Below are 25,086 nucleotides of genomic sequence, written 5' to 3'. Positions count from 1 at the left end.
GTGCTCAAAGTATGGCCCCTGGACCAGAAGCACTGGTATGACCCGGGAACTGATCAAAAATGCAAATTATCTGGCCCTACCCGAGACCTACAGAACTAGGACTGTGGAGGGTGGGGTCAGAGAATTTGTTTTAACAAAGGATTCCGACACACACCAAAGTTTAAAAACCACAGCTGAATGTGTTAACCTTTCTACCACCTATGATTGAGTGTGTGGATCTTAAATTATATTAGAGATTGCTAGTATGTTCTCCAAAGTTGTCACACATCAACAGTATTGTGATGGTTTCCATTGCTTTACATCCTGTGAGTTCTTAGTATTGTCTGACTTACTACATGACAATTTGATGGCTTTGAAGTGGTATGTTATTTTCATTGTACACCCACTCCTCACTTATTGACATGGTAAGGTTCCAAAGACCAGGTTGTTATGAGAAAATTGGCGTTACGCAAAAATGGGGGATGACCACATCAGATCACATTAATATAGTGAAACCTGCTAGAGCTGGAACTCAACTGGACCACCGTGTTTTCCCAGGTCTCATAAATCTTCCACCTTTAACAGGGTGCAGTCCTACCACTATTCTATCGCTCCCTATCAGTGAAAATGTTTGAGTTTTCCTTTTCTGACAGGTTTCCACCTTACCCAGGTTCCAACTTTCGCAGGTTTTACTGTACTATATAGTAATGCTATATACTATATATTGTTTATGTACATATTTACAGTAAGCATATAAATCTGTACAAGAATGATAACCCCCAAAATTCAGGATCGTAACTACTATCCAGAGAAAAGAGGAAGGGGAATGGACAAGAGGCTTCAATTTTATCTGCAAATTTTTTTGGTATATAACTTCCGTTTCCAAATTAAATTTTTGTTGTGTTTAGTTGTAGGATTAATATACAATAGAAACAGAAAAAGCTTACTGCAAAAACTTTGAAAATAAAAGGGTATACACGCAGCAAATAATTCAAGATGTTAAAGTTCTTAAAAGTTGGGTGTAGGTCCATGGGTGCTCATTATATTATTTGCCATACTTTTCTGTATATGCTTACTATATTGCATCATAAAAATTTAAGAAAATACCTGTATTAAAAAAAAAAACACTTTTCAGCTCTCTGACTACTTTCATCAAACTTTAAATCCCTTCACTGTGAATGAGATTATACATAAAAACCAAAACCAAACCCAGTGCCGTTGAGTCGATTCCGACTTGTAGCGACCCTAGAGCAGAACTGCCCCATGGAGTTTCCAAGGAGCGCCTGGTGGATTCGAATTGCTGACCTTTTGGTTAGCAGCCGTAGCACATACGTAGCATCCCAAAAAAGTAAGAATTATTTTCTGGGCTACAGTAGCGTTGTATCTGCTAAGGATTGAGGAAATGGAACTAAGGATAACATTTTACCTTTGGAACAAACCAAAAAACCAAACCCAAGCCATTGTCGTTCATTCTAACTCATAGTGACCCTACAGACAGAGTAGAACTGCCCCATATGGTTCCCAGGGAATAGCTGGTGGATTCGAACTACTGATACTTTGATTAGCAGCCAAGTACTTAACCACTGTACCACCAGGGCTCCATAAAAAACATGTTTTAAATGTTATCTTCTACTTGAACACTAACATCAGAACGTTTTAAAGTACATGAAGTTACACATAAAGTTAACAAATTGAATTTAAGACTTGGCTGGTCAGACCCAAAATGATTTCAAGCTCATTATACTTCTGGTAAGGTGACCAACTCATCCATATTTGTTCAGGATTGTCCCAGCTGTAAACTGGCTGCCTTGCATTGCATAAACCCCTCAGGCCGGAATAAACAGGGACAGTTGGCCACCCCAACTTCTGAGCTGAAAGAGAACTTAGAGATGATCTAGTGAATCACCTAATTTTATAGATGAGGAAAATGAGGTACTAAGACATTAAGTGAATTAGCTAAACCTACACAAAGCTGCTTCAAATGACAACTGGATTAAAGTTAATTTCTCCCTTTGAGGGTGCCTATTTTTAAGTTACTCATAATCGCAATCCCTAAAAGCAAATTCTTCAGTGCTTTCTGGGCAGTTCTCAACGTCTGCTCCTTCCCAAACTCAAAGGACTGTTCCATGATATGTGTTCAAGGCTAGGGATGCTCCTGGCCTTGAAGGAAGATACCGAGTATGAGAAGGGAATAGGAGATCTACTTCCTTATGCTGATTTTATCTGGAGAGTCTGTAAGGAGTTACTGAGTCTCTTTACGGTTTTAAAAATATTTTTTTTTAATGACTTTTTCTTTTCCTTTTGAAACAGGTAAGGTAAATTAACTTGTCTGCATACTCCAGGGGAAGTATTAATACAGACAGGCACTTTAACAGACTAGCTATTCAAAGGAGGAAAATCTCCTCATTCATTTATGGTGAGTGCCCCCAACATATAAGGCCTTAAAATGACATGTTGGTGACAGTATCTAGCACAGAGTCTAGCACAATGAAGATACTCAAAGGTTAGTTTCCTTTTACTAGTGCAGAATGATCGAAACTTTGTGATTCCTCTAAGCTAGCCACTGACCTAAAGAAGAAGAAACAAGCCTGATAAGGATTTTTCATGCCTGCGGAGGCTTGTCTTAGTGTACTTTGTATTTAAAAAAGCCACTTTTGAAGAACTGAAATACAAGAGCTGCTTTCAATTAATCCAGAAAAAGCCATCTATGTCCAATTTAAATCAGCATCTACTCCCAGTTTTCTACGACCAGCCAGAACATACACAACGGGTTCTTTATAGCTAACTTAACAATGACATTATTTCTCTCTTTGGGGGTTTTATATGTGTATCAGTGCAAAATGAATGCACAGACTTAGTATTTTTCTTATCCGGAATTTTTTCATACATCATCTCCTTTCAGCATTTTTCCCCCCTCATTTTATCGCACTTTTCTGAGGTAAGCGATAGCTAGAAGAATAGAAAGAACATAGGGGCATAAATTTGGAACTACAAAGCCAAGTTCCAGGTCTGTCATTTAATTTTCTATGTGATCTCAGACAAGTATTTGAACTGTAAAACAGGAGTAATACCCACTCCAGACTAACTGAAAAGTTTAAATGAGAACATATACAGAAGATCTTTATAAGTCGCAGAAGGCGTTTTTAAGGAGTTAAACAAAAGATAAATTTATGTGACATCATATTATTAATAGCAGCATCAAAACTAAACAGAGGAGTCAAACCTGATTTTCCAGACAGTGCTGCCCTAATTGATCTGGAAGGCACCACTGAGAACAACAGCACTAAAACTTGCTGAAACCAAACCATGAACACATGTAATTATCAACAAAAATCCTGTGTCAACTGTACCTCTTCTATAGCACCCTTTGTTTTAACTTAAAATACCATGAAAGCCTCACAAAATCTGAGTGTGAAGGATGTAAAAACCTACATTAACAACATAAAGCTCATCACACTACATACAGTGCAGAGTGCTGTTCTTGGTGCTGGGCATACAGCAGTAATGTCCCTTGCCTCAAGCAGCTTACATGCTGTTATGGAATGATCTGTCCGCTCTCTAAATCTGTGTTGGAATCCTAACTCCTATACCCCTGAATGTAATCCCATTTGGGAATAGGGTTTTCTTTGTTGTGTTCATGAGGACATATCAGAGTAGGGTGTGTTTTAAGCCAACCACTTTTGAGATATGAAACAAGCAGATCAGGCAGACAGAAGTAAGCAGACAGCGGGGAAGACAGATGTCTTCCCACATAAAGATTGCCAAGGAACCGAGGAACAGTAGCTGAAAAGAGATAAGGACCTTCCTCTAGGGCAGACAGAGAAAAAAGCCTTCCCCTGGAGCCAGTGCCCTGAATTCAGACTTCTAGCCTCCTAAATTGTGAGAGAATAAATTTGTTTGTTTAAGCCACCCAGCGGTGATACTTCTGTTATAGCTGCACTAGAGAACTAAGGCACACACAGTAGGGAAAGGCAGATAAACAAGTCAAAAATATACATGTGCTAGAAGTACTGACAAGTGCTACACACAAGTAAAGCACAGTAAGGGGACAGAGAGGGTACGGTGGTGGGGGAGGGAAGCTGAGCAGAGCTTCTATTTTGTATAGAGAAGGCCTCACTGATAAGGTCACTCATGAGCCCACATGTGAAGGAAGTGAAAAACGGAGTCATCTGGCAGAAGAGAAAGACAAAGAGTGCCCAGAGGCAGAACTGAGGAAGCAGTGACGGGCAAGGTGGTAAGAAATGAGATCAGAATGGTGGGGGTATGAGATAAAACTTCTTAGACCAGATTTTATTCTCACTGAGATGGGACCTTTAGGAGAATTTTGAACAGATGAGTGACATAACATGGTGTTTTTTTTCCTAAAACTTTTTAGCTGCAGAATCCTTTGTTCAAAACCCACTGAGTTGCCATCCAGTTGATTCTGACTCAGCAACACTATAGGACAGAGTAGAGCTGCCCCATAGGGTTTCCAAGGAGTGCCTGGTAGATTTGAACTGCCGACCTTTTGGTTAGCAGCCATGGCTCTTAATCACTATGTCACCAGTGTTTCCCTTTGTTCAAAGGGGCCCATCAAAACCAAAAAAAAAAAAAAAACCAAACCCATAGCCGTTGAGTGAATTCCAACTCATAGTGACCCTACAGGACAGAGCAGAACTGTCCCATAGAGTTTCCAAGGAGCACCTGGTGGACTCAAACTGCTGATCTTTTGGTTAGCAGCTGTAGCACTTAACCACTACGCCACCAGGGTTTCCAAGTGACCCTCAGAAGACGTAAAACAAAAAAATGAGAAGTGCTCTGGTTAAGGACGGGGGCACCCAGGGACCTGCCTAAGTCTATTTCTGTTCCCACTCTCCTTCCCCTAAAGTAGCAGTTTAAAAATGAATACAAAGCTTCCAGAATTCAAACTTTCATACCCCTTACCAAAGAACTTCATAATCTGACCCTATCCTAACTTTTCAAAAAGCTATTCTCAAGGAACAGCTAAAAGAAAATCATGCTGCTGATGCATAATAGAGGAGCAAATAGGTGGCTGCAAAATCTATCTTTAACACCCCTTAACAACCAAGTCACCATGAGTGGGAATTGACCAGAGTTCACGGTGACTAACCACCAAGTACCAAGACGCAAGGTGGAACAGCCCCTCCCCCCGCCCCCACAGGTTACATCCTACCCTTTCACAGGTTGTGTTCCTGTTTGGGACTTCCGCTGATACTCATTTTAACTTGATTAAAAATGTCCAAGTAATACAGTGTGATCTGCCGCTGTTGACATATCTGCAGGGATGGCCTCCCTGTCAATTCATATTTTAAGAAAATCCTTCCTCCATTCATGTTAGTTTTTCTGTAATGACATCCACAGTTTGCTCTAATTCTACCTATCCTTCAGCGTCTACTTTGCGAGGTTTTCCCCCCAACCCCTACATTTTGGCCCTTAATTGGAATCCTAAATCTCTGGAGTGCAAAGGGAACTTCCAGGTCATCTATTGCTCTAGTTCAAGTTTTCATTCCATGGAGTAACCCTCAGCAGATCTGGCTCGTGGTCTTCCAACCTACTGTGACTGCTTTTAGTGACAAGCACATACTAGTCCCTAAGGCAGCCCATGCTCTTTTAGATGTACTGTAATTGCGAGAAATTCTTTTTACTGAACCAGGACCCGTTCCCTGGTAGCTTCCACCACTCTTCCTAGCCCTGTCCTCTGGTTCTAATACAGGAAGTCTGACCTCTCTGCATTGCTGCCTTCAAAGCTTCTATTTGGCTTTGTGTTTTCCTCTATTCTGGCTCCACCTCTAAAAATTCTACCAATTCTCTAGCCATCTCACAGGTTTCACCTGTGAAGTCTGGATTCAATCTATAATGATTAGCTCACAGGGCAGTAGGCCCAGATTCAACCTGTGTGACTTATGAAGAGTCTCTGTGTCCCATGCCACAGATTACTGTATTTTTACGCAAATAACGCACACCTTCTATGTTTGTTTGCCAAACGTGCCCTCCCCCTGCAAGGCATTTTCATAAGCGCACTATGCTGATATTTTTTACAGCAACATGTAAAAAAAAAATTGGCATAGTGGCACTTGTGAAAATACCCTGAAGCGGGAGGGAGCGGTTGGCAAACAAACACAAAAGGCGTGCTTTATTTGTGTAAAAATATGGTACACCCCTTTCCAGATTCCCTCTGCTGAACTCTTTTAGGACTTCTACATGGTCTTGCATTCATTGTTGTGCACTCACTCTGTCAAGGAACATTTACTAAGCGCTGTCAGGAACTGAGCTAGGTACTGAAAAAATAAAAGTAAATAAAATATATGTATGTTATACTTGGATAAAAAGGAAAAAAAAAAGATGATTATTCTGCCCTGAAAATAAGTAAGAACAAGACAGGTAAAATAACAATGTGGAACTATGAGGTGCTGTATGCTCAGGGAAAGTAGAAAAGGCTTCATGTGAGGAAATATCTGAGCCAAGAGGAACTGTATCAATAACCATGTGTTAAACAGCCTTGTATTTGTGGCACAAAAGGGTACGATGCTTTGCCCTCAGTTGAAGTTTAACAAATACGTAAGTTTGGTGAAGTAAAGGAAGCCTGCTCAGCCCCTCAGCCTCTCTTGGAGATGAGAGGGGATGGTAACGGTACCCCAGTCTGCCCAGGGCAGTTTCAGAGGCTGACACTGTACCTGGCTACGTACAGTATTGCTCAGGTGGTTGTCCTCGGACATCTGTGCATTCTGGAAGTAGGACAAGGGTGCAGGTAACTCTGTCATTGGAGCAATCGTATAGAAATACTTTTTCACAGAACACAAAGCCTCTTGGGGTTCTGAAAAGGGAAAAAAAAAAATACAATCCTTTGTGTATTATGATTATACTTCATTTTTAAATGCTCTCATAAATTACGTTCAGCAAAAACAACCCTTTCCTGTGTTCTCCTTCAAGCCAAGTTTTCTAAGGACCTCCTGGCCTGCTGTCATTTGCAGGTTTCTCAGATTATGTCTGAAATAGGATTTTACCAGGTCATCCGGAGTTGGTCAAATTCTAGTAAATCTAGTCACACCAATCAAATCCTTAGAAGATCAATTTGTAAACCAGAAATGTATTAATTTACCATGACCTCGGACTGACAAATTTACTGTCAGCTGAAGGTAACTCTTTTGCAGTGAAAAGGTGTACTTGGAAAGCTATTAGTTTCCATCACAAAGATACTGACAGCAGATTCAGAGCAAAGGGAGCTGAATGATCTTACGGAATGTCCTCATCATCATTTCTTTTTCTATACTGACCAATCAAACCTAATTTTTATATCTCCATAAAATTATTTGTGTAGTACTTTTAATTTTGCAAAATTCATTCTATTATCTCATTTTACCCTTACCACAATGTCCCAAGGCAGGGAGAACAGGTAATTAATCTATTGCACAAAAGCAGAAGGGGCTCAGAGAATTTTGGTGACTTGCTTAAGATCATTCGACTAGCTAGGCAGAGCCATGGCAAGAATGGCTGAACCCAACCTCGGGCTTCTCCTTTGCATTTTGCCACATCCTCATTTACACACATCACTGTCTCCCAGAGTTCATGCTGGGGGGAGAGGGCATTGCAATTTGTCTGTCTACCTTAATTTCCACCAGCCAATTCTTCAAAATTTCAACTTTCCTTTTCATAGTCTTCAAAAACATGGTTGAAAAACATCTGTTTGCATACCTAAAGGGGTATTCTCATTAATAAGCAGTACCTAAAACATTACTGTGTACATAAATATTTATATAAAAAACATTTTGTCAGTGTTCTGTTTCATTTCTCCCTTTTAACTTCAGGATCCTTTTCCCTCCAAATAATCTTTTTTTTTTTTTAATTCTGATTTTTTTTTAATAAAAAATGTATAGGCAATATTTTCCTCTAGTAAAGCTATCAAGTTCAAATTAACCCTTAATTATCTATATTTGGGATCACTCATATTACAACAAATATTTAAGCTGGGTAGGCTTTCCCTTCTATCTTACATGTCTACGTCTCTCCTCCCCTGCCCTTCAGCCCACAGTCAGATGGCATGGGTTCAGGAAAATACAAAATAATATTAACTAAAAACCCGATTAACTAAACAATACAAAATTAACTTTGTTCAAAAAAAATACAGTGAATTAAAATACAGATAGAGACAATGGTTACCCTGGTACTGTAGCAGTTAAGAGCTCAGCTGCTAACCAAAAGGTCGACAGTTCGAATCTATCAGCTGTTCTGTGGAAACCCTATGGAGCAGTTCTACTCTGTCCTATAGGGTCACTTCAAGTGGGAGTTAACTCGACAGCAATGGGTTTAGATGAGGGTTACTCACTAGAAGAGTGTACAGGGGAGCTTCTGGGATACTGATAATGCTCTGTTCCTTGACAGGTCCTAGGTACCAGCCATTTCAGTTTATGAAAATTCACTGAGCTGTGCACACTTAAGATCTGTGCACATTTCTGTATCTTTAATTAAAAATTCAAGAAGATTTTTGTGGGAGTAAAATTCTATTTAGCATTATTCATACCACTGATCCTGTCTTTTAAAATGGCTAAAATTAAGACTTAGCAATATACATATTAGCTTGCCCAAAAGAGGCGGATTCCAATAGAACAATGATATTTTCTAAGTACAGTAAAAATTCGAATTCAATGTTCTGACCTAAGCTTCTAGATTAAAAAAAAAAAATTGACTATACAGATGAATTTTAACAACAGTGCAGCAAAAATGATCAGATAATTCAGAAATGCTACAAGACACCAAATAGAAAACATTTCAGTTGGAACTGGTTATCTCCTCCAACTGCTCTGAAAACCATACCGTATCATTTAAAGTACAGCTCTATTACTTTTTATGGAAAAACTCTTAGGAGTCACTCATTAACATTCTCATATGATCCCTCAGAAGCAAAATAAGTAAACAAGATAGTATTAGCTGAATTAATCAAGACAGAAGACAAAAAGGGACAATAGCAGGCATAAATAAATAATAAAATAAAGGGTATTACATTTACAGGTAAAATATGAGAAGAAAAATGATTATTCATTCACTAAATGAGAGTTGACTATCTACTTACGTGTAAAACTCAAAGATACTGAGGGGATTTTAAATATCTATTTATATATGTATGTTTGTTTTGGGGTATGTGTGTATTATGTTCACTTTACCCATTTTACAGATGAAAACGATGTGGCACTGAGAAGTTAACTAACTTGCCCAAGGTCACACATCAGTAAGCAAAGAAGCCCCAACTTGCACCTTACACTATGCTGCCTCCCGTGTAAAGCTCTACCTCTGCCCTCTTGGAGCTTACAGCAATGAGCATTAAGGTATATGCAGCCAATTTTTATTACCACCCAAACCATTGCTTAGAGGCAAATGAGGTCTTAAATACCTGCTCTAAATATAAAATAAAAACTCAAGTGCCAACGCATTTTTCCCAGTATACAGTCCTACTGTTATTTTTTTAAAAGGATAAGCTGTAACGAGACTGGTCATTTTAATTTAAGTAGTTTCCATTTTTAGCCTTATGCGCTTATAGAATTTGTTAAGCTATTCCAAGAAACCATATAAACTGATCATCACACTGGGGTTTTCTCAGACAAATCTTCTAAGACTCACCAGTAACAGAGTGGTCAAATTTGGTATATCCCAATATATTTTCAAAGTACTTTTCAAATCCATTACAAATAGTCCCCGATTTACAACGGGGCTCCTGTTCCAAAAACTATGTTGTAAGTTGGTTCTGACGTAAGTCGAATACCTCATTTTTTTAGTTTTCATTATTATTGCCTTTTATTGTCAACATCTTTATAAATCATAACATTGAACATCTGCAAGTGAACATCTGAGAACAATAATACCAGCAAATTACATACTGACACATTGTATGTAGAATACATTACCAAGGATAAGATGTACAAAAAACTAAATAAATAAAACAGACTATCCTAGGTGTGCTTCGGTTCATCCTCACTCAAATATGTCGTAAGTCAGGGACTACCTGTATTCCATTTGATTCTCAAAAACAATTCCACAAGGAAGAGTATCTGTATTTACATGCGATGAACTAAGGTTCAGGAAAGGTGAAGGAATTTGCCTGTGCGAGATACATGGCAAGTGAGAAACAATGTCAGTTCCAGAACCCAGGCCTGATGTCCAGTCCAACTCTTTTCCAGTTCACCCAAAGAAATCTCATGATTCCTGTGGTGCTCTGAAGATCACAATGCTACAGGACCCTGCTCCTGGACCAGCTGCTCTTTACACGGAAGGAAGCTGAGGCAGGCAACAGGGCTAGGTCTGCAGTCAGGCTTGGTGAACAAACAAACATTGTTGGTACAAAGAAAGGGGTAGGCAAAGCCAGATTTGATCTTGGTCCAGTAACAGCTGAAAACAATGAATGACTGCATTGAGAAGGTCAATGAGCCCACTGTTCAGACAGCTGTGGCAAAAGACACTACTGCAATGGACTTTATAACATTCTTAGCAGAACGCTGAGAACAAGACAAGACAGAGCTGGGAAGTGAGGATCTTCCATGTGACCTGAGTTGCACAGGGAGAGGGGAGCAGGGATAAAAGCAGATTTCAGTGTTTTTTCTCTCTGACCACCTGCTGAAGACTGCCTGAGACTGACACTGCACACTTGAATTCTCTGCCATTCATTAATCCTTTGCTTTAAGACACTTGCTCAATCAGATAAAAACCAAACCCAAGGCTGTTGCGTAGATTCTGACTCATAGCGACCCCACAGGACAGAGCAGAACTGCCCCATAGGGTTCCCAACGTTGTAATCTTTCCAGAAGCCGACTGCCATATTTTTCTCCCGCTGAGCGGCTAGTGGATTTCAATCGCCAACCTTTTGGTTAGCAGCCAAGCGGTTAACCACTGCACCACCGGGCTCCTCAATCCGATAAAAGGAAAAAGAAATCCTTCTCTGAGGGGAATTATAATTTCTTTCTACTATAATATATACAAACAGAATAAAAAAGCCCCAGGAGAACTACAGATAAACTCAAAGCTTAGATGTGCTGAACAGGAAATTCTGTCTAACCAGAAAATGTCTACCTATCAGCACTGTCAAAAAGTATCACAGCAGGAAAGTTTAGAATCTCAAAATAAGTTTATTAAAAATCCCATTCCAGGAAGCACTATTAGAAAAGCACATTTTTGTCTCTCACTACATCCCAAGATAACAATTAACCCCCAAATTGCTATACAGTATAGTTACTTGATACCATTTTCTTTCTTCTCTGTCAGAGATAAATGCAAACAAAACTTGTACTCTAAAAAACAGGAAATCCTGGTGGCATAGTGGGTAAGTGTTGGACTGCTAACCAAAACGTCGGGAGTTCGAATCCACCAGGCACTTCTTGGAAACCCTATGGGGCAGTTCTGCCCTGCCTTATAGGGTCCCTGTGAGTCAGAATCGACTCGATGGCAACAGGTTTGGTTTGGTTTGGTTTGGTTTTCCTACAAAAAAAAATATCTTCATGAGACTTTTCATCATGATCTTCTCCAGCCCAAAGAGCCTGTGGCTTACTTTAATGTCTCTGGTCACTTGACTAGTTTCTCTTTCACTTAGAAAACTGCTAAAGGAGAATTTTTTTTTTTTTTTTTTTGCTGCATCTGCATTTTAATGCTAAGAAGTTTTCAAGAGCTTACAGTGTGTTATTTTTCCACAAAAGTATTTAATCAGCGTTGGTGTTACTTTCACACCTTCTCCCTTGATAGGACGCACAAGTTCTGATTATACGGATGGACTGGTAGAGCCTCTATTTGAGTTTTTAAAAGCTCACATCCAACAGTAAATGTAATCAAACTCTAAACATCCTGAAAAGACTCCTCTGATTTTTAACAGGCTAGGAGCAAATACCTTCCCCAGCTCTACAAAAGGCTCTGTGATTCACAAAGTGGAAGACGCCAAAAAGAGCAACGATAGTGATACATTCTATTTGGTGATTTTTTCCCTCTCCTTCCCACGCCACCTCTCGGAACCATCTGTGCTAGGTTAGGTTAGATTATTATTATTCAGCAAATATTCACTCCCTCCCCCAGTATTTCTAAAGGAAGAATATACTTCTCTCCAATGATGCTGGGCTAGGCTCTGTCACTTGCTTTGGCCTTACGGTGGGCAGTCTGCTACCCCTTGCCTTTGAGCGTGATCACACTACCTGCTCTGGTCAATGGTATCTTAGCAGACATGGCACCAGCAGAGACTTGAACTATGCTTGTGCAGTTGGCCTTGCCTTCTTGCACTTTTGTTGCCCTATGAACTTACCATGCGTAGCCACTGCCTCTCAACCTGGGCCCCAGAATGAGACATGCAAAGCAGAGTTGCCCCAGCTGATCTGAAGACATGCACCTTAAAGAAGTGCCCTCAATGAGAATAAATGCTTTAAGCCACTGAGTTTCAGGAAGTCTGTTACATAGTGTTACTGTGGCAACTTGTTTTTAAATAACAAGGGCTATGTGGGCTCAGAAGATGCAATGAAGGTGAAAATCAAGGATTTACAAGTCTTGAATCCCTTTTCTGAAAACTTCAGGACTAAACACATTTCGGAATTTAGATTTCTTTTAATTTTATAAAGGTAAAATGATGCAAATACCGTATTTTACAGAATGCCCTCACAAGGTCTTGGCATAAAACCAAATCAAACACATGAGTAAGTCTAGAGTGAAACATATGAGTAGTCTGAAATTACATAAAATAAAGATTGTAAATAGGCTCAGGTCAGATTTTGCTGTCAAATGAGTTATGAAAAACCTTTTGGTTTTCCAGTTCTGGATTTCAGAAGCATGGATATGGGATTATGGTCCTGTATTAGCAACAATATTTGTGTAGTTACAAAGAACATCCCCCCCCCCCAAAATTTTGTTTCACTAACTCCATGAGGATGGCATGGTTACCCCAAGTCACTGTCTTCAGAAATGGGTAAAATATAACCAATTTTTAATGAAAAAAAATGACACCTTGGCAGCACAGTGGTTAAGAGCTCAGCTGTGAACCAAAGGGTCAGCAGTTCGAATCCATCAGGCACTACTTGGAAACCCTAGGGGACAGCTGTACTCTGTCCTATAGGGTCGCTATAAGTAGGAATCAACAACAACGGTTTTGGTTTTGGTATATCTAATGTATTTGTAAATTACCAGCCTACTCAGCAGTGCTTGCATTCTTTCTTTTGCCTTGGATTAACTTAAACAAGGAACTGTACAAGGCATTGTGAAAATCAAACATTTATACCTTTTAATTAACAAACACTTAATGGGCTTCTTCTACATTCTAGACACTGTGGTAAGTGCTGGAGATACTAGTGAGTCCGACTTTGCTTCTATTTTCTTAAGGAGCTCTTACTATCTACAGGGGAAGACAGGCAAGTAAATTTTTATATTGATTACATGTTGAAATGAAAATATTTTGGATATACTGGGTTAAATACAAATATTCAAATTAATTTCACCTGCTTCATTTTCCCTTTTTAAAAATGTGTTTATTAAGAGAATTAAAAATTATATTTGTGCTCACATTATATTTCTATTGGACAGTACTGGTCTAAATCTTCAGTGCTTTCTGCAACAGCAGGCCTACTACTCAAAATCCCTAACCACCTTTTCCTTCCTGAAGCTTCACTCCCTCCCTCAGCTTCTGGGGCACTGCACTCACTATCTGGGTTCTCCTCGTGCCACACTCAATCTCCCCAACTGTCTCCTCACCCTTCTCTTCCACCTCCCCATTATGAGTGTTCCTAAGGGTCTGTCCTTGGCCTCCTTGTCCCCTTCCTTCTGTTAGACATCTCCACTGCTCTAAGATCAACTGACAACTGGTGACTCTCATGTTTACAGCTCTAGTTCTGTCCATGGGACACTTTCACCACCTGCTGGCACCTCAAAAGCGATACTTAACTGGCAAATGTTTTGGTGTGCATATTTTCACAATTAAAAAAAAAGTAATACTTACAAATGACTTCCTCATCTTCCTCTCTAGACTAGTTCTTTCCTCTTACTTTCCTTATTTCTGGGATGGTCTCTCCCATTTGCCAAATTCAAAACCTCCTAGTCAATTTTCATTTTATTTCTTGCTCCTAGATCTGGTGCCATGTCCTGTTCACCTTTCTCCTTTCCTAAGCTTGCCACCACCCAAGATTGACCTTTCATTAGGTTACCTGAACTATGCAAAAGTTACCTCAATTTTCTTACCCATCCTACCTCCCACTACGAGATCAATGTGCCTAAGGTAGAGCTATGACTGCAACAGTGCCACACTAAAAACACCTTCCAAATCTGCGTGCCATCTGCCGGGGTCTTTCACAATACATCCAAAAGAAGTCTCTCCCTACAGTCTGATATAACAAGTGGAAGTGCAGAAGCGGCAGGAACTTAGATCTGAGAGGAAGAGGACCACATAAGCTGTGGTCACAGACAAGTGTTACATCTTTCATGCTAGGATGATACCCAGAGTCTAACTCCAATCCTCCAGTTCTCCCAAGAAAGGGAAAGATGGAAAACAATGCAGCCGTTTTGAAATACTAGTGGCATGGCCATTAACTTAAAATTCAGCAATTAGTCATACCCATTCAGGGGAAAAGAATACCCAGAACGTCGGGAGCGATCTATCCAAGGGCCAAGGGTAGAAAAATAGGAACCCAGATAACTGATGACAGTGTCCGTGCACCCAACACGCTCCTTTTTCACTGTTAATGGCTTATTGTTAAAAGAGGGGCTTAAGCTGGTGGAACCCTGCAGCTAAGCTAAGGAGAACTGAACTAGGCCTTTTGCAGGTGACTGAAATTAGCCAAAAGCAACAGATTCCAATCTGTTTATGCCCCTTCATAACAGCTCTTTTATGTTCAGATTGGGTCACTGGACACTTAGCTACGATACAGAGGGCCCCAGAGAGTTCCTGTCTGTGATACGTCCTCTGATTATAATGCCCTCCCTTCGACTCCAAAAGTGAAAACCTTACCATTGTGAAAGAGAACTCAAATAACAAGATTCCCTGAGCCACAGCTGATCTCTACTTGCCTCAACACTTACAATCTTACAACGTGCTCTGCCATATAGTTATTTGTATACTATTCATATCTCCCATACTAAACCTTGAAGAGTAGTCATCCTTGTCCAAAACAGGTAACCAATCCTTTTAAAATTGTTTGAAATTACCTTCCTACAAGAGAAGCAGACAATCTGAAATTAATCTGAGAAGGAAGAAAAAATAAGTATTGAAGACACATGCAAAGCACTGGACATACACGTCTCAGGACAGTCCGGACCAAGGCAAAAGCATCACGCCCTGATTTCCGTCTCCAACGAGGGCAATAAGGAACTTAGCCCTGAGTGCCACTCGCCTCCCCTGAACAAGGACACACTCAGGGCGCGAGGCGCGTAGTTTCACCAGTTGCTCAACCAGATCCAGCGCCTTCCGCTTTTCTGCGCCTCCACTTCCATCAAGCGGGTCAATGCCGGCCCGAGGCACCTGTGCCGAGGCGACTTCGGGAACCTAGCATTTCCGGACCAAGGCTTCAAAAGGGAACGGCTCTTCAACCTCACCACATGCCGCGCCCGGAGCCCGAGAAATGGGCCGCCCTCGTCGTCCCCCACAAGGGGAGCTCCTCAGTCCGCCCGACCGCGCCCCGCCCCTCATCCTCGGGGACACCGGCTCCGCGGCCCGGGCGGCGACAGGAGGCTGGGCCCTGCCCGCGGCTGCCCGGACCAGGGGCGCCTCCTCTCTCCCCCGACTCCCCATCACGCACCTACTTTCTCCCCGCCGGGGCAGCCCAGCTTCCTTCCCGAGCAGCCGCTGTTTTGTTTCCGATGTGAAATCACGACCCTCTGAGCTGCCCGTCCCAAGCCCCGCCCGAAAGGCCTCGCCGGTGTCGTCACTTCCGGCTCGGGCGACGTTGACCGCAGGCGCTCCGGGGGAGAGGCGGGGCCTCCGGGAGAGGGGCGGGGCCTGGAGACGGCAGGGCCCGGAGGAGGCGAGACAGTCTCTCCCGCAGCGCGCGGGGGTTGCGGGCGAGAGTCCTGGGTTTCCAGCAGACCTCCGCCGCCTGGTGGAACACGCCCAGACTGCTGGCATGGCTCTGAGGTTGCCAGGAATCCGAGACAGCGCTTGAGCTCAGGGCGAAAGCCCCTACAAGAGCTGGGCCAGGCGTGTGCGTCTCCTGGCCCACAAACGGTGGCATCTTAAATTTAACGCTTCTTTCATTTCTCCGTAGTACAGTGTTTCCCAAAATGCGAACCAGGCGCATCGCAATCAAGAGTTTGCTAGTTAAATTATACTTGTGCACCGCCTCACTCCAGACCAACTGAATCAAAACTCCTGGGGCAGGAGGGTGGAGGGAGAACCAGAGAGACTGCATCTTAAACATCCTCCGGACTCGGGCTTCAAGTTTGAGAACCACAGTCTCAAGACATAAGCTTCTAGAAAGCAAAAAAAAAAAATGCATCTTATTTTTTAATCCCAAGACCTAACAATATCTGATACCAAGTGAGTTGCTCAATGGTCACTTGATTTTTGCATCCACTTGCTTCTCGTCCAACTTGCAGTAAAGACAGTAGGAACAGCTTAGCTCCTTACATAGCATACCACACTCATACATTCACCTCAAAGCTAAAAGTAAACAATGAATAAAAAAACCCAAACCCGTTGCCATGGAGTCCATTCCGACTCACAGCGACCCTGTAGAACCAAGTAGAGCTGTCCCATAGGGTTTCCAAGGAGAGGCAGGTGGATTCGAACTGCCAACTTTTTTGGTTAGCAGCTCAGCTCTTAATCACTGAGCCTCCTCCAGGGATTCAGACAATGAATATTACCATGTAAAACCAAAGGTGAATAACAGAGAAGTGTTCAAGTGCACAGGTAATCAGAACACTGAAAACAAAATCAAGGATACATGGCATCTGGCCAAATTAGATTTTTAATGTTTCTTTTAAATTACTCCAAGATATCCCTTCACATTCCTAGAGCACCAATTCCCAATCTCTCTCCTCCCTACTCGCAAAGCTGCTCCAGTCCATCAACAGATTTAGTTCTTACATGCAGAAACTTCGTAATTCAGAACATAATCTTTTTCCACTAACAGGAAAGGAGATAAATTGAAAAAAAAAAAAAGCCTCCCAAAAAAGTTTAAGTCCCTCCCCTACAAAAACATGCTCTGTTAAGCTTCACAAATTGAAAAGACCAAACCTGTTACAGTCCATTACAACACAACCCTGGGTTACAGAGAACAGTTCCATCGGGTCCTCTTGGCTGTAATCTTATGGGAGGAAATCGCCAGGCCTTTTTTCCTCAGTGCTACCAGCCAGGTACAAACTGTCAACCTTTACGTTAGCAGTCGAGTACAAACTGTTTGGGCCACTCAGGGACCTAGGTTTCACAAGGGTATGGATTTTTGCATTTGTTCAGTTAAAATATTGCAAATGTTGATGCCAGTGTCTGGCACATCAGAGAGTTCAATGTATTTGCTGAACAAGCGTAGGCTAAAACCCACCTATTTGTCAACTACTACAATCTCTTTAAATGTAATCTGATTAGAAAGTCCTAAGGTTCTGGTAAACTATTCTTAGAAACAATTTCAATACGAAAATATCGTGCAAAGACCTTGAGGGAGTATTTATAGCAAAACTGGAAAGCTAAATGTCCTACAATAAATTATGGCTTACGGCACACTCATTTCATAGAAGTCACTAAAATTGTTGAAGACTGTGTAACAGAACATTATTTTGTCAAATGAGAGACATAAAATTTATGTAAAAGTGTAAATTGTCAAAACACATTCCTGGAAGAAGGAAACAAAAAAGGGCTTCTAGGAGATAAAAAAGCAAACTGTTGACTCTGAATAAGCCCCAGTTTTCTGTATTTCTTCATCTTCTCAGCAATATGAGCACCCTGGAAGAACCAGCAAAAGACACTGAGAAAAGGTCACAGACTAGAGGAACAGGGCAAAAGCGACATCCTAGACACCAACTAAGAGTCCCAAGTAGACAACAGCGGTGAGATAAACTAGGATGTATCCCCTTACAAGGCCACAGTCTTTGATTTAGGCTGTCACCAGTTTTCAGTAGAATGGTGAGGTAAAAACCAGACTAGGTTGAGTGAGACTTGAGAGGTTTAGAGGGCATATATATATTCTTTCTGGAATCTCCATAGTGAAGGGAAAGGAGAATAGAATCCAAGTTTTTTGTTTTAACACATACTCCAGATTGAGTGAAGATGTTGGAAATACTTGAGCAAGAAACTGCACGATGTAGTTAGAACCACAGCCAGTGGGGTGGAGGAATAAGATGGATGGTTATATCATTCATTATAGAAAATGGAAGTTCAAAATGGATGTTGTCATAAATTGGGAGAGCTAGAATTTGAAAGAATGTGCCTAATGACTTTGTACAGTTTTTGTTAATTGAAAAGCATTTGCTAGGTGAGGGGGAAAAAAAATCAAATGAATTTTATTTACTCAGTGAACATTGTAAAAAGGCTGCAGTGTACATGAGGAACTGAAGTCCAGGAAAAGAGTGACCAAATAGCACTGAGGGTCCAGACTATTTGCAATGAAGCATTCACATTTTCCCCAAAGTGTCTGGAACTTAGGAGCAGGAAGAGAGAAACCAAAGATAAATGAAATGCTGGCAAGATCCAATACTAAGTGGAGAAAGATAAAGCAGATAGGAAACTCAGAGCGCTGGACCTGTTAGTACCACTTGGGGGAGGGGGACTGTTAAAATCAGTCACTACTACGTAAAGTCAGCACCTGGTCAATCGGAAAACTAAGGCTAAGTCTGTACACCAGTGATTCCAAGGAAATTCAGTTCAATAACATTTCCCACATGTAGCCGTTTGCCTTTATATACAATGTTACTGCCATGTTACCTATGGCAGGGAAGAGTAAAATTGATACTAAAGTTATCAGGACTCAGGGCTCAGCTACATTCTATCTCATTAGGTCTCAGACACTGCAAAGCTCTGCAAGCCCTGGTCTACTTATGACTGGGCCCTGCTTAAGAATAAAGACTGGCTTTATCTCATTTATCTTGTATTTCTACTCTTAAATTATGAATGTTTGTCCCCGTTCTATTAAATCTAATCCCCTTCTTAACCAGGACCTTTTAAAAAGCTTGCCTCAATAATATACTTAACACAATGAAACTTTAATCTGTAGCTTTTCTACCTCCAATAACAACTGGTCAATAGTAAGAATTTTAAGAAATTGTCAGAAAAAAAAAAAGAACCTTCATATTTTTTTATTCTACAATATAAAGTGCTCAATAGTCTTTCCTTTTACTATTGGCGAAAAAAAAAAAAAACAGGAAAAAAGTTGCTAACAAGGATTTTTAAATTCACACTTAATACCTTTTTTAATAAAAATTTCCTAAAAATGCTTTCTTTCTGAGCTGGCATTTTACTAACAAGCCCTTTCCTCTGCCCTGAGGTGTATTATTACACCAGCACCGTCTAAAGAACTTTCTGCAATCATAACATTCTGTAATCTCTGTTCAATACAGCAGACAATAGTTTTACATAGCTACTGTGCACTTGAAAGTGGATACGGCAACAAAAGGTTTTTAATTTTGGTCACGTGTAACTATTGAACAAAAGTCAATAGCAGTAACTATTTGATAGTGCAGACCTATACCATGAATTAGAATGACATAGACATGGGGTTGCTGTGAGTCAGATCCACTCCACAGCACCTAACCACAACATACAGGCCCCTAGATAACCATCTGTCAGGAACACTGTAGTAGTTACGGCACTGGGTAAAATACACCAGGTGAGCTTTACAGTTTCTTCTACATTTTACTACCTTTTCTGAGCATTTCCCTATTGTCACTTTGCCTCAACCTTGAAGTAAACTGATCAACAGCTCTTACAGCATTCGTGTACATCTACTAGCGTTTCTCTCACTATTGTATAATTACTTTTCCACATTCAGCTACTAGGGGAAGCTTGTCCTATGTCTGTGTCACTTCCACCTACCTTATAACATGAATGGCACATATCAAGTGTTTAATAAACGTTCACTGAAATTCTAATGGGTTATCCACTTAGGCAGGAATGGCCATGTCTTCAATACCATGAGCTTCAACGTACACATAAAAAGAAAGGTGCTCAGCAATTCAGCTCCCAATCTGTGCCTGAGAACGTAAAAGTCATCAATCCAGCCGATATTTGATGTGACAGAGTAAAAAGGCTCGAGAACGTCATTTAATTCAAGCAACAAGGCTTGAAAAAAATTGACTTTTGTTTATAGAAATTATCTTTTCTCCTGGGCATTTTGGACTGCCGTCTCTAATTTGGCCTTCATGAGTCAAGTAATAACATCATCTTTTTCGAGTAAAACTAATTCTCAATTTCATATGGTTAGCAGAAAGCTGAAATACGACCTGGAAAAGACTATGACCATTTTTACATAAAAATCTTTCAGCAGTCTTGGAGTAGAAATTGGGAACATTTGTAAAACTTATTAGAAATTGGGTAAACAAGCCTCATTGTTTACCCGCTCACATTTGTTTGCATTAAAAATTTTTACGTCATATAAAAGGAGAAAAAAAAAAAGGGTACTGTTTAGTTCAATTTGGCCCTCAAGACCGCTGTTTTCTCAGCTTGCCCATCATATTTGCATTCATGCCTAATTAATAATTCAAACAGCGCTCTTCACCAAATAATTAGCCTATTACATAAAGTTTCTAGAGAAGCACTATGGTTAAGATGCAGAGTAGGTAACCACAAAGCTTCTCTAAGGAGAAAATGTTCTGGGGCTGGCTCAGAATAAAGAATGTTATGGTTGTTCTTAAGCCTTACTTTGGATTACTTCACGTTCACAAGCAAACATATATATCTGTATATTTATTTGTCTCAGAAAAATGCTTTTCCCTTTAAAACTTAAAAAGAAAAATAAGTTGCACTGATGCAGGTTAGGATAAAATAGTACCTACCATGCAGATACCTTAAAAGGAGTCCTGGTGACGTAGTGGTTAAAGAATCAACCGCTAACAAAAGGTTGGCAGTTCGAAACCACCAGTTGCTCTGAGGGAGAAAGACATGGCTGGCAGACCACTTCTACAGATTACAGCCTTGGAAACCCTATGAGGTCGCTTATAAATCAGAATCAACTCAACGGCAGTGGGTAGGGGTGGATGGAGATAACTTAAATCCTTGCTAATCAAAGTATACTCCTTGGACCAGTGATACTGGCATCACCTCGGAGCTGGTCAAAACTGCAAGATGTCATGTCCCCCCCGTCCCCGACCTACTAGGTCAGCCTGCTACAAGATTCCCCTGGTGATTCCGGTGCATGTTCAAGTTTGAGGAAAAATGGCTTCAAATAACTTACCTTTTCTCCCTGTAAACAGGTGTTATGTATTTAAAATTATGTATAGGGTAAAATGAGGAAAAGTGTATTTTATAAAAAAGTGTTCTGTTGCCTATACAAATTAGATCAAGAATTGTACTTCCAATAGTTTTTATAACTTGAATGGGAAATATATGGTTTCCAAACTAATTTATGGGCTTATGGACAAACCAGAAAGCCCAAAGAAAGTACTAGAAACTTCTCACATGTACTTTTCCAGACACTAGAATACATCAGAATATATACATCCAATTCTTCACATAAAATTCTGAAAAACAAAAAGCTCTGAAAACCAAAAGGTTTTTGATAAAGCTTGGTGGTATAACAGCTGACCTGAGATTCGGCTATTGATGGTCTTTACCCCATTTAGTGTCCATTCCTTTCTGCTACAGAAATTTTAATGTTGGAATTTGAGGTCCTGCCACAAATGCCACTGGGGATGTTATGCAGTATGTGGTATATGCCTCCAAGGGTTTCAGATGAAGAATGGCCCTAGCTCTTAGAAGGATCTTTCAAGTATACTCGAAAGGGCCGAAGAGACCTGAAGCAAGGGAAATTAAATTTACCTAAATAAAACTTCATGCTAATGTTGGCTAAATAAGAACAGTCTAATATGATGCCTTAGAAGCAGTAACTGTGCAGTATATGTTAAGATAGAGACGCATAACAAACTGCTAAGCCAAAAGGTCTCAGGCTGCAGACAGACTGGGACTGGATCTGAGAAAAGGATATAAATTTGTAAATGGCAAGGGACATCTTTCCGAAATTTTCCCTTGAGAAACCAGAACTTTATATACATTAAATTAAAATAAAAAGGGGATTTGCGGAGCTGATAGTAGATTCATCCAAAATAGGTAAATTGGCCTCTGACACCTTCAGCTACTAATACTCAAAATAATCACTATCAAGACCACCAAAAATTCAACCCGTATTTTCAAATTTTCTAGTATACAGTGCACAATTACAACATGATGCCATTTATTTAACAAGACTGGAAGAATGAGTCCCCAGATCAAATATATACATTTTTAATATTTGAAATATTTACATAATGAAACCACCTCATGTTCCAATGTTAAGAACAGTGTTTTCAAATGTCCTCTTGAGATGTAAAAAAAAGTCTAGTAACTCAAGCTCACAGTTAAGCTTTTCTAACAGGCCAATCTTTATCTTTCCCTTAAATAAATACACTGACATGAGAACAGCTGCACCTAATCTGTTATGAACTGTTTAAAACTTGTTACATTTTCCGGTATTTTTGCTCCCTGGTGAAGTTCTGATCTACAATAAAGATAGCCTATGTGTGACTTTAAGCACATCATCAGTATACTTTTAAAAGTTTTATGAGCAGAGATAAAACAATTTGTGTGTGTGTGTGTGTGTGTGTAAGTATAGACACAAGACACAAACCCTTTACAGAAAAATGAAGATAAAAAATTAGTAGTGGTTGGTAACTGCCATAAATCATTTTTTTCCTTAGAAATAAGATGTAAACCTTGTAAATTGCCAAGCTGAATTCTATTTGTTAATCAAACTTCCTAGTGTCCAAAACTGCCTAATTTTATTTTTTGTTTGTTTGGCTGTTGTTTTTTTAAATAAAGACCTTTTCTTTCAAAAAGGTTTTTTTAATTTACACTTTTGGAAGGAAGGTTTTTAAAAATTCTTCCAAAGGGGCACATCAAAATTAAGAACCAATTACAGCAAAAATGCATTAAATAAAGAGCTCCAGAATCTAAGGATCTGCCTCATTTCTGAACAATAAAATTAAGGGAAAAATCACTATGATTCGCACTCCCTTAAAAGACAGGATGGTGAAGCCGAGAGCCATAAACAGAGAAGCCCCATCCTGTTCACACTGCTCACCACAGCAGAATACCATTCTCTGGCAGAATAATAACCTAATTATCCCAGACGTTTGGGTTGGCACAATATCTCTTCCTTTTCGATTCTATTCTGCAATTAGGAAATGTTTAAGGGAACCCCTGAAAGCAGATTAAAGAAAAGTTAAGTCTTTTACACAAACATTCGTACAAACGCATTCATACAGAGACATAGAAGGAATGGACTGTCCATTAATTTTTGCATTCTAATTTTAAATTCCACACCTTCATGAGGACTTGCCATTTCTGATTAAAAGGGGATAGTAGATGTGACTGGTATGCTTTCAATTAAAATCATTCATGTTCGTTCTTAAACAGTACAGTTCAATATTAAGTGCAATTCTGCAAAAGAATTGGGGAGTCATTTTAATATTTACAAGGAACAAATCAGCAGAACAAGATTATATTAGATAGGCTGTGTACAGTAGCTGCAGTTTATAAAACATACCAGTAATTTGTACCTGGTGAGTATAAAGAGAACCAAGTTAAGATTCAGATGACTTTACAACCAAGGGAGTACACAGGGCATCAACAAATCAGAGGACAAAAAAAATTCACATTTTCTACATTAAAAAAATTACAGATCTCACAAATGTCTTTCAGGACAAAGAAAAATTCAAAGTCCTTTGAATGGTGGGAAGGAAAAAATCTGAAATGGAACTCTAAATGCAAAAAGAGTTTTACTTCACAAGACCAATTTTCTTGGCTTCTGTTTCATATATCAATAATCTCCACATTTTGACTATAAAAACTTCTGCTTCTTCATCAAGTACCTACAGAAGGGAAAAAAATGACACATATAAGATAAACAATCATTAACATCTCCAACAACAGTGAACAGTACAAAAAAGCTTTTATCTATTGACAAGCATTTACTTTCAATAAAAAACTTAAAATCTAATGTGAGAAATGGGACCCTAACTTGCTGTGTAAACTTTTACAAAAACACAACAAAGTATTTTTTTTTAATCGAATGTAAGAAATAATAAGCAATAAAAGTAAATTACTCTAGAAATAAAAATTCATTCATCAAAATCCCATGGCTTACTAAACACTGACACTACGGTACTTTTCTGATCCATGTTTTATTTTTATTTTATCTTTACATAGACTACATTTGTACATCTGGTGAAACTATCTCCTAAACAAAGCAAATATTTGTTATAAAAAACATGCTAATTTAGGTAGATCTAAATATACAACCACATAACTATACAAACTATCTTGTTTACCCCAATTCAAAACAATCTTGCGGTTTTAACATTTACCAAGTGCTTATTACAGTTGTTACACGGAATTAAACAGTGAGACTCTACATAAAACATTTAATATTGTGTCTGAGAGAGTACCTGAACACTATCATCATCACAGGGGACACAAAACTTCTGAATAAACAAGTCTTTCCCCTTGGCAGATTAGATCTAAGTATCTTCCTATCTACTTACGAGTTAGGTGTACCATGTCTCCACCACTACTTCTGTCCTCATCCCACACATTTCATATTTGAGAAGTGGACTATCTTGTTCCCTTCTAAAGGAAGAAGCTACAGCTAATCTCCAAGGTATCACTGCCATGGTGTAATGTGGCCTACCGTTGCCAGTTCTTCATACAGGCGGTTTAGGGCATGAGTTAAGAAAAGTAGTAATGAAAATACTTGGGATCAAATTCCACTACTACCATTTTCTAGCTACCAGTCTTTGGTTGTGTTATTTAACCTCACTGAGCATGAGTTCCTTCAGCTGTAAAATGGAAGGAATAATAGTAGCAACATCATAGGACTAGACACCATATTTTTCCTAATCACCCCTATGCTGATTTTTTTTTACATGTTGCTGTAAAAAAAAAAAAAGTTAGCATAGCATGCTTATGAAAATACCTCACAGGGAGGTGAA

At 39.7% G+C, this 25,086-nt stretch overlaps 2 protein-coding genes across 10 annotated transcripts in view; both read right to left on the bottom strand.

The window, feature by feature from the left end:
• PSEN1 (presenilin 1) overlaps positions 1-15,830 on the bottom strand; it is a 71,899-nt gene extending 56,069 nt beyond the window's left edge. Inside the window, exons 1-3 of one of the 5 annotated variants that reach the window (XM_064292713.1) lie at positions 15,717-15,827; positions 7,584-7,671; positions 6,654-6,793 (exon numbers count right to left, since the gene is read on the bottom strand). In XM_064292713.1, the coding sequence (XP_064148783.1) occupies positions 6,654-6,740 (87 nt within the window). In that variant the 5' untranslated portion in view covers positions 6,741-6,793; positions 7,584-7,671; positions 15,717-15,827. Of the gene's footprint in view, positions 1-6,653; positions 6,794-7,583; positions 7,672-15,716 lie in introns of all 5 variants that reach the window. The other 4 variants (XM_064292710.1, XM_064292711.1, XM_064292712.1 and 1 more) reach the window with 4 other exon arrangements.
• A 7,900-nt stretch (positions 15,831-23,730) lies between these two features.
• RBM25 (RNA binding motif protein 25) overlaps positions 23,731-25,086 on the bottom strand; it is a 51,901-nt gene continuing 50,545 nt past the window's right edge. For all 5 annotated transcript variants that reach the window (XM_064292709.1, XM_023546346.2, XM_064292708.1 and 2 more), the window contains one exon: positions 23,731-23,967. In XM_064292709.1, coding sequence (XP_064148779.1) covers positions 23,875-23,967 — 93 coding nt within the window. In that variant the 3' untranslated portion in view covers positions 23,731-23,874. The remainder of the gene's footprint in view (positions 23,968-25,086) is intronic.

This window comes from Loxodonta africana, chromosome 10 (genome assembly GCF_030014295.1).
Source record: "Loxodonta africana isolate mLoxAfr1 chromosome 10, mLoxAfr1.hap2, whole genome shotgun sequence".
NCBI lineage: Eukaryota > Metazoa > Chordata > Mammalia > Proboscidea > Elephantidae > Loxodonta > Loxodonta africana.
This window is presented reverse-complemented; position numbering and strand designations above follow the sequence as displayed.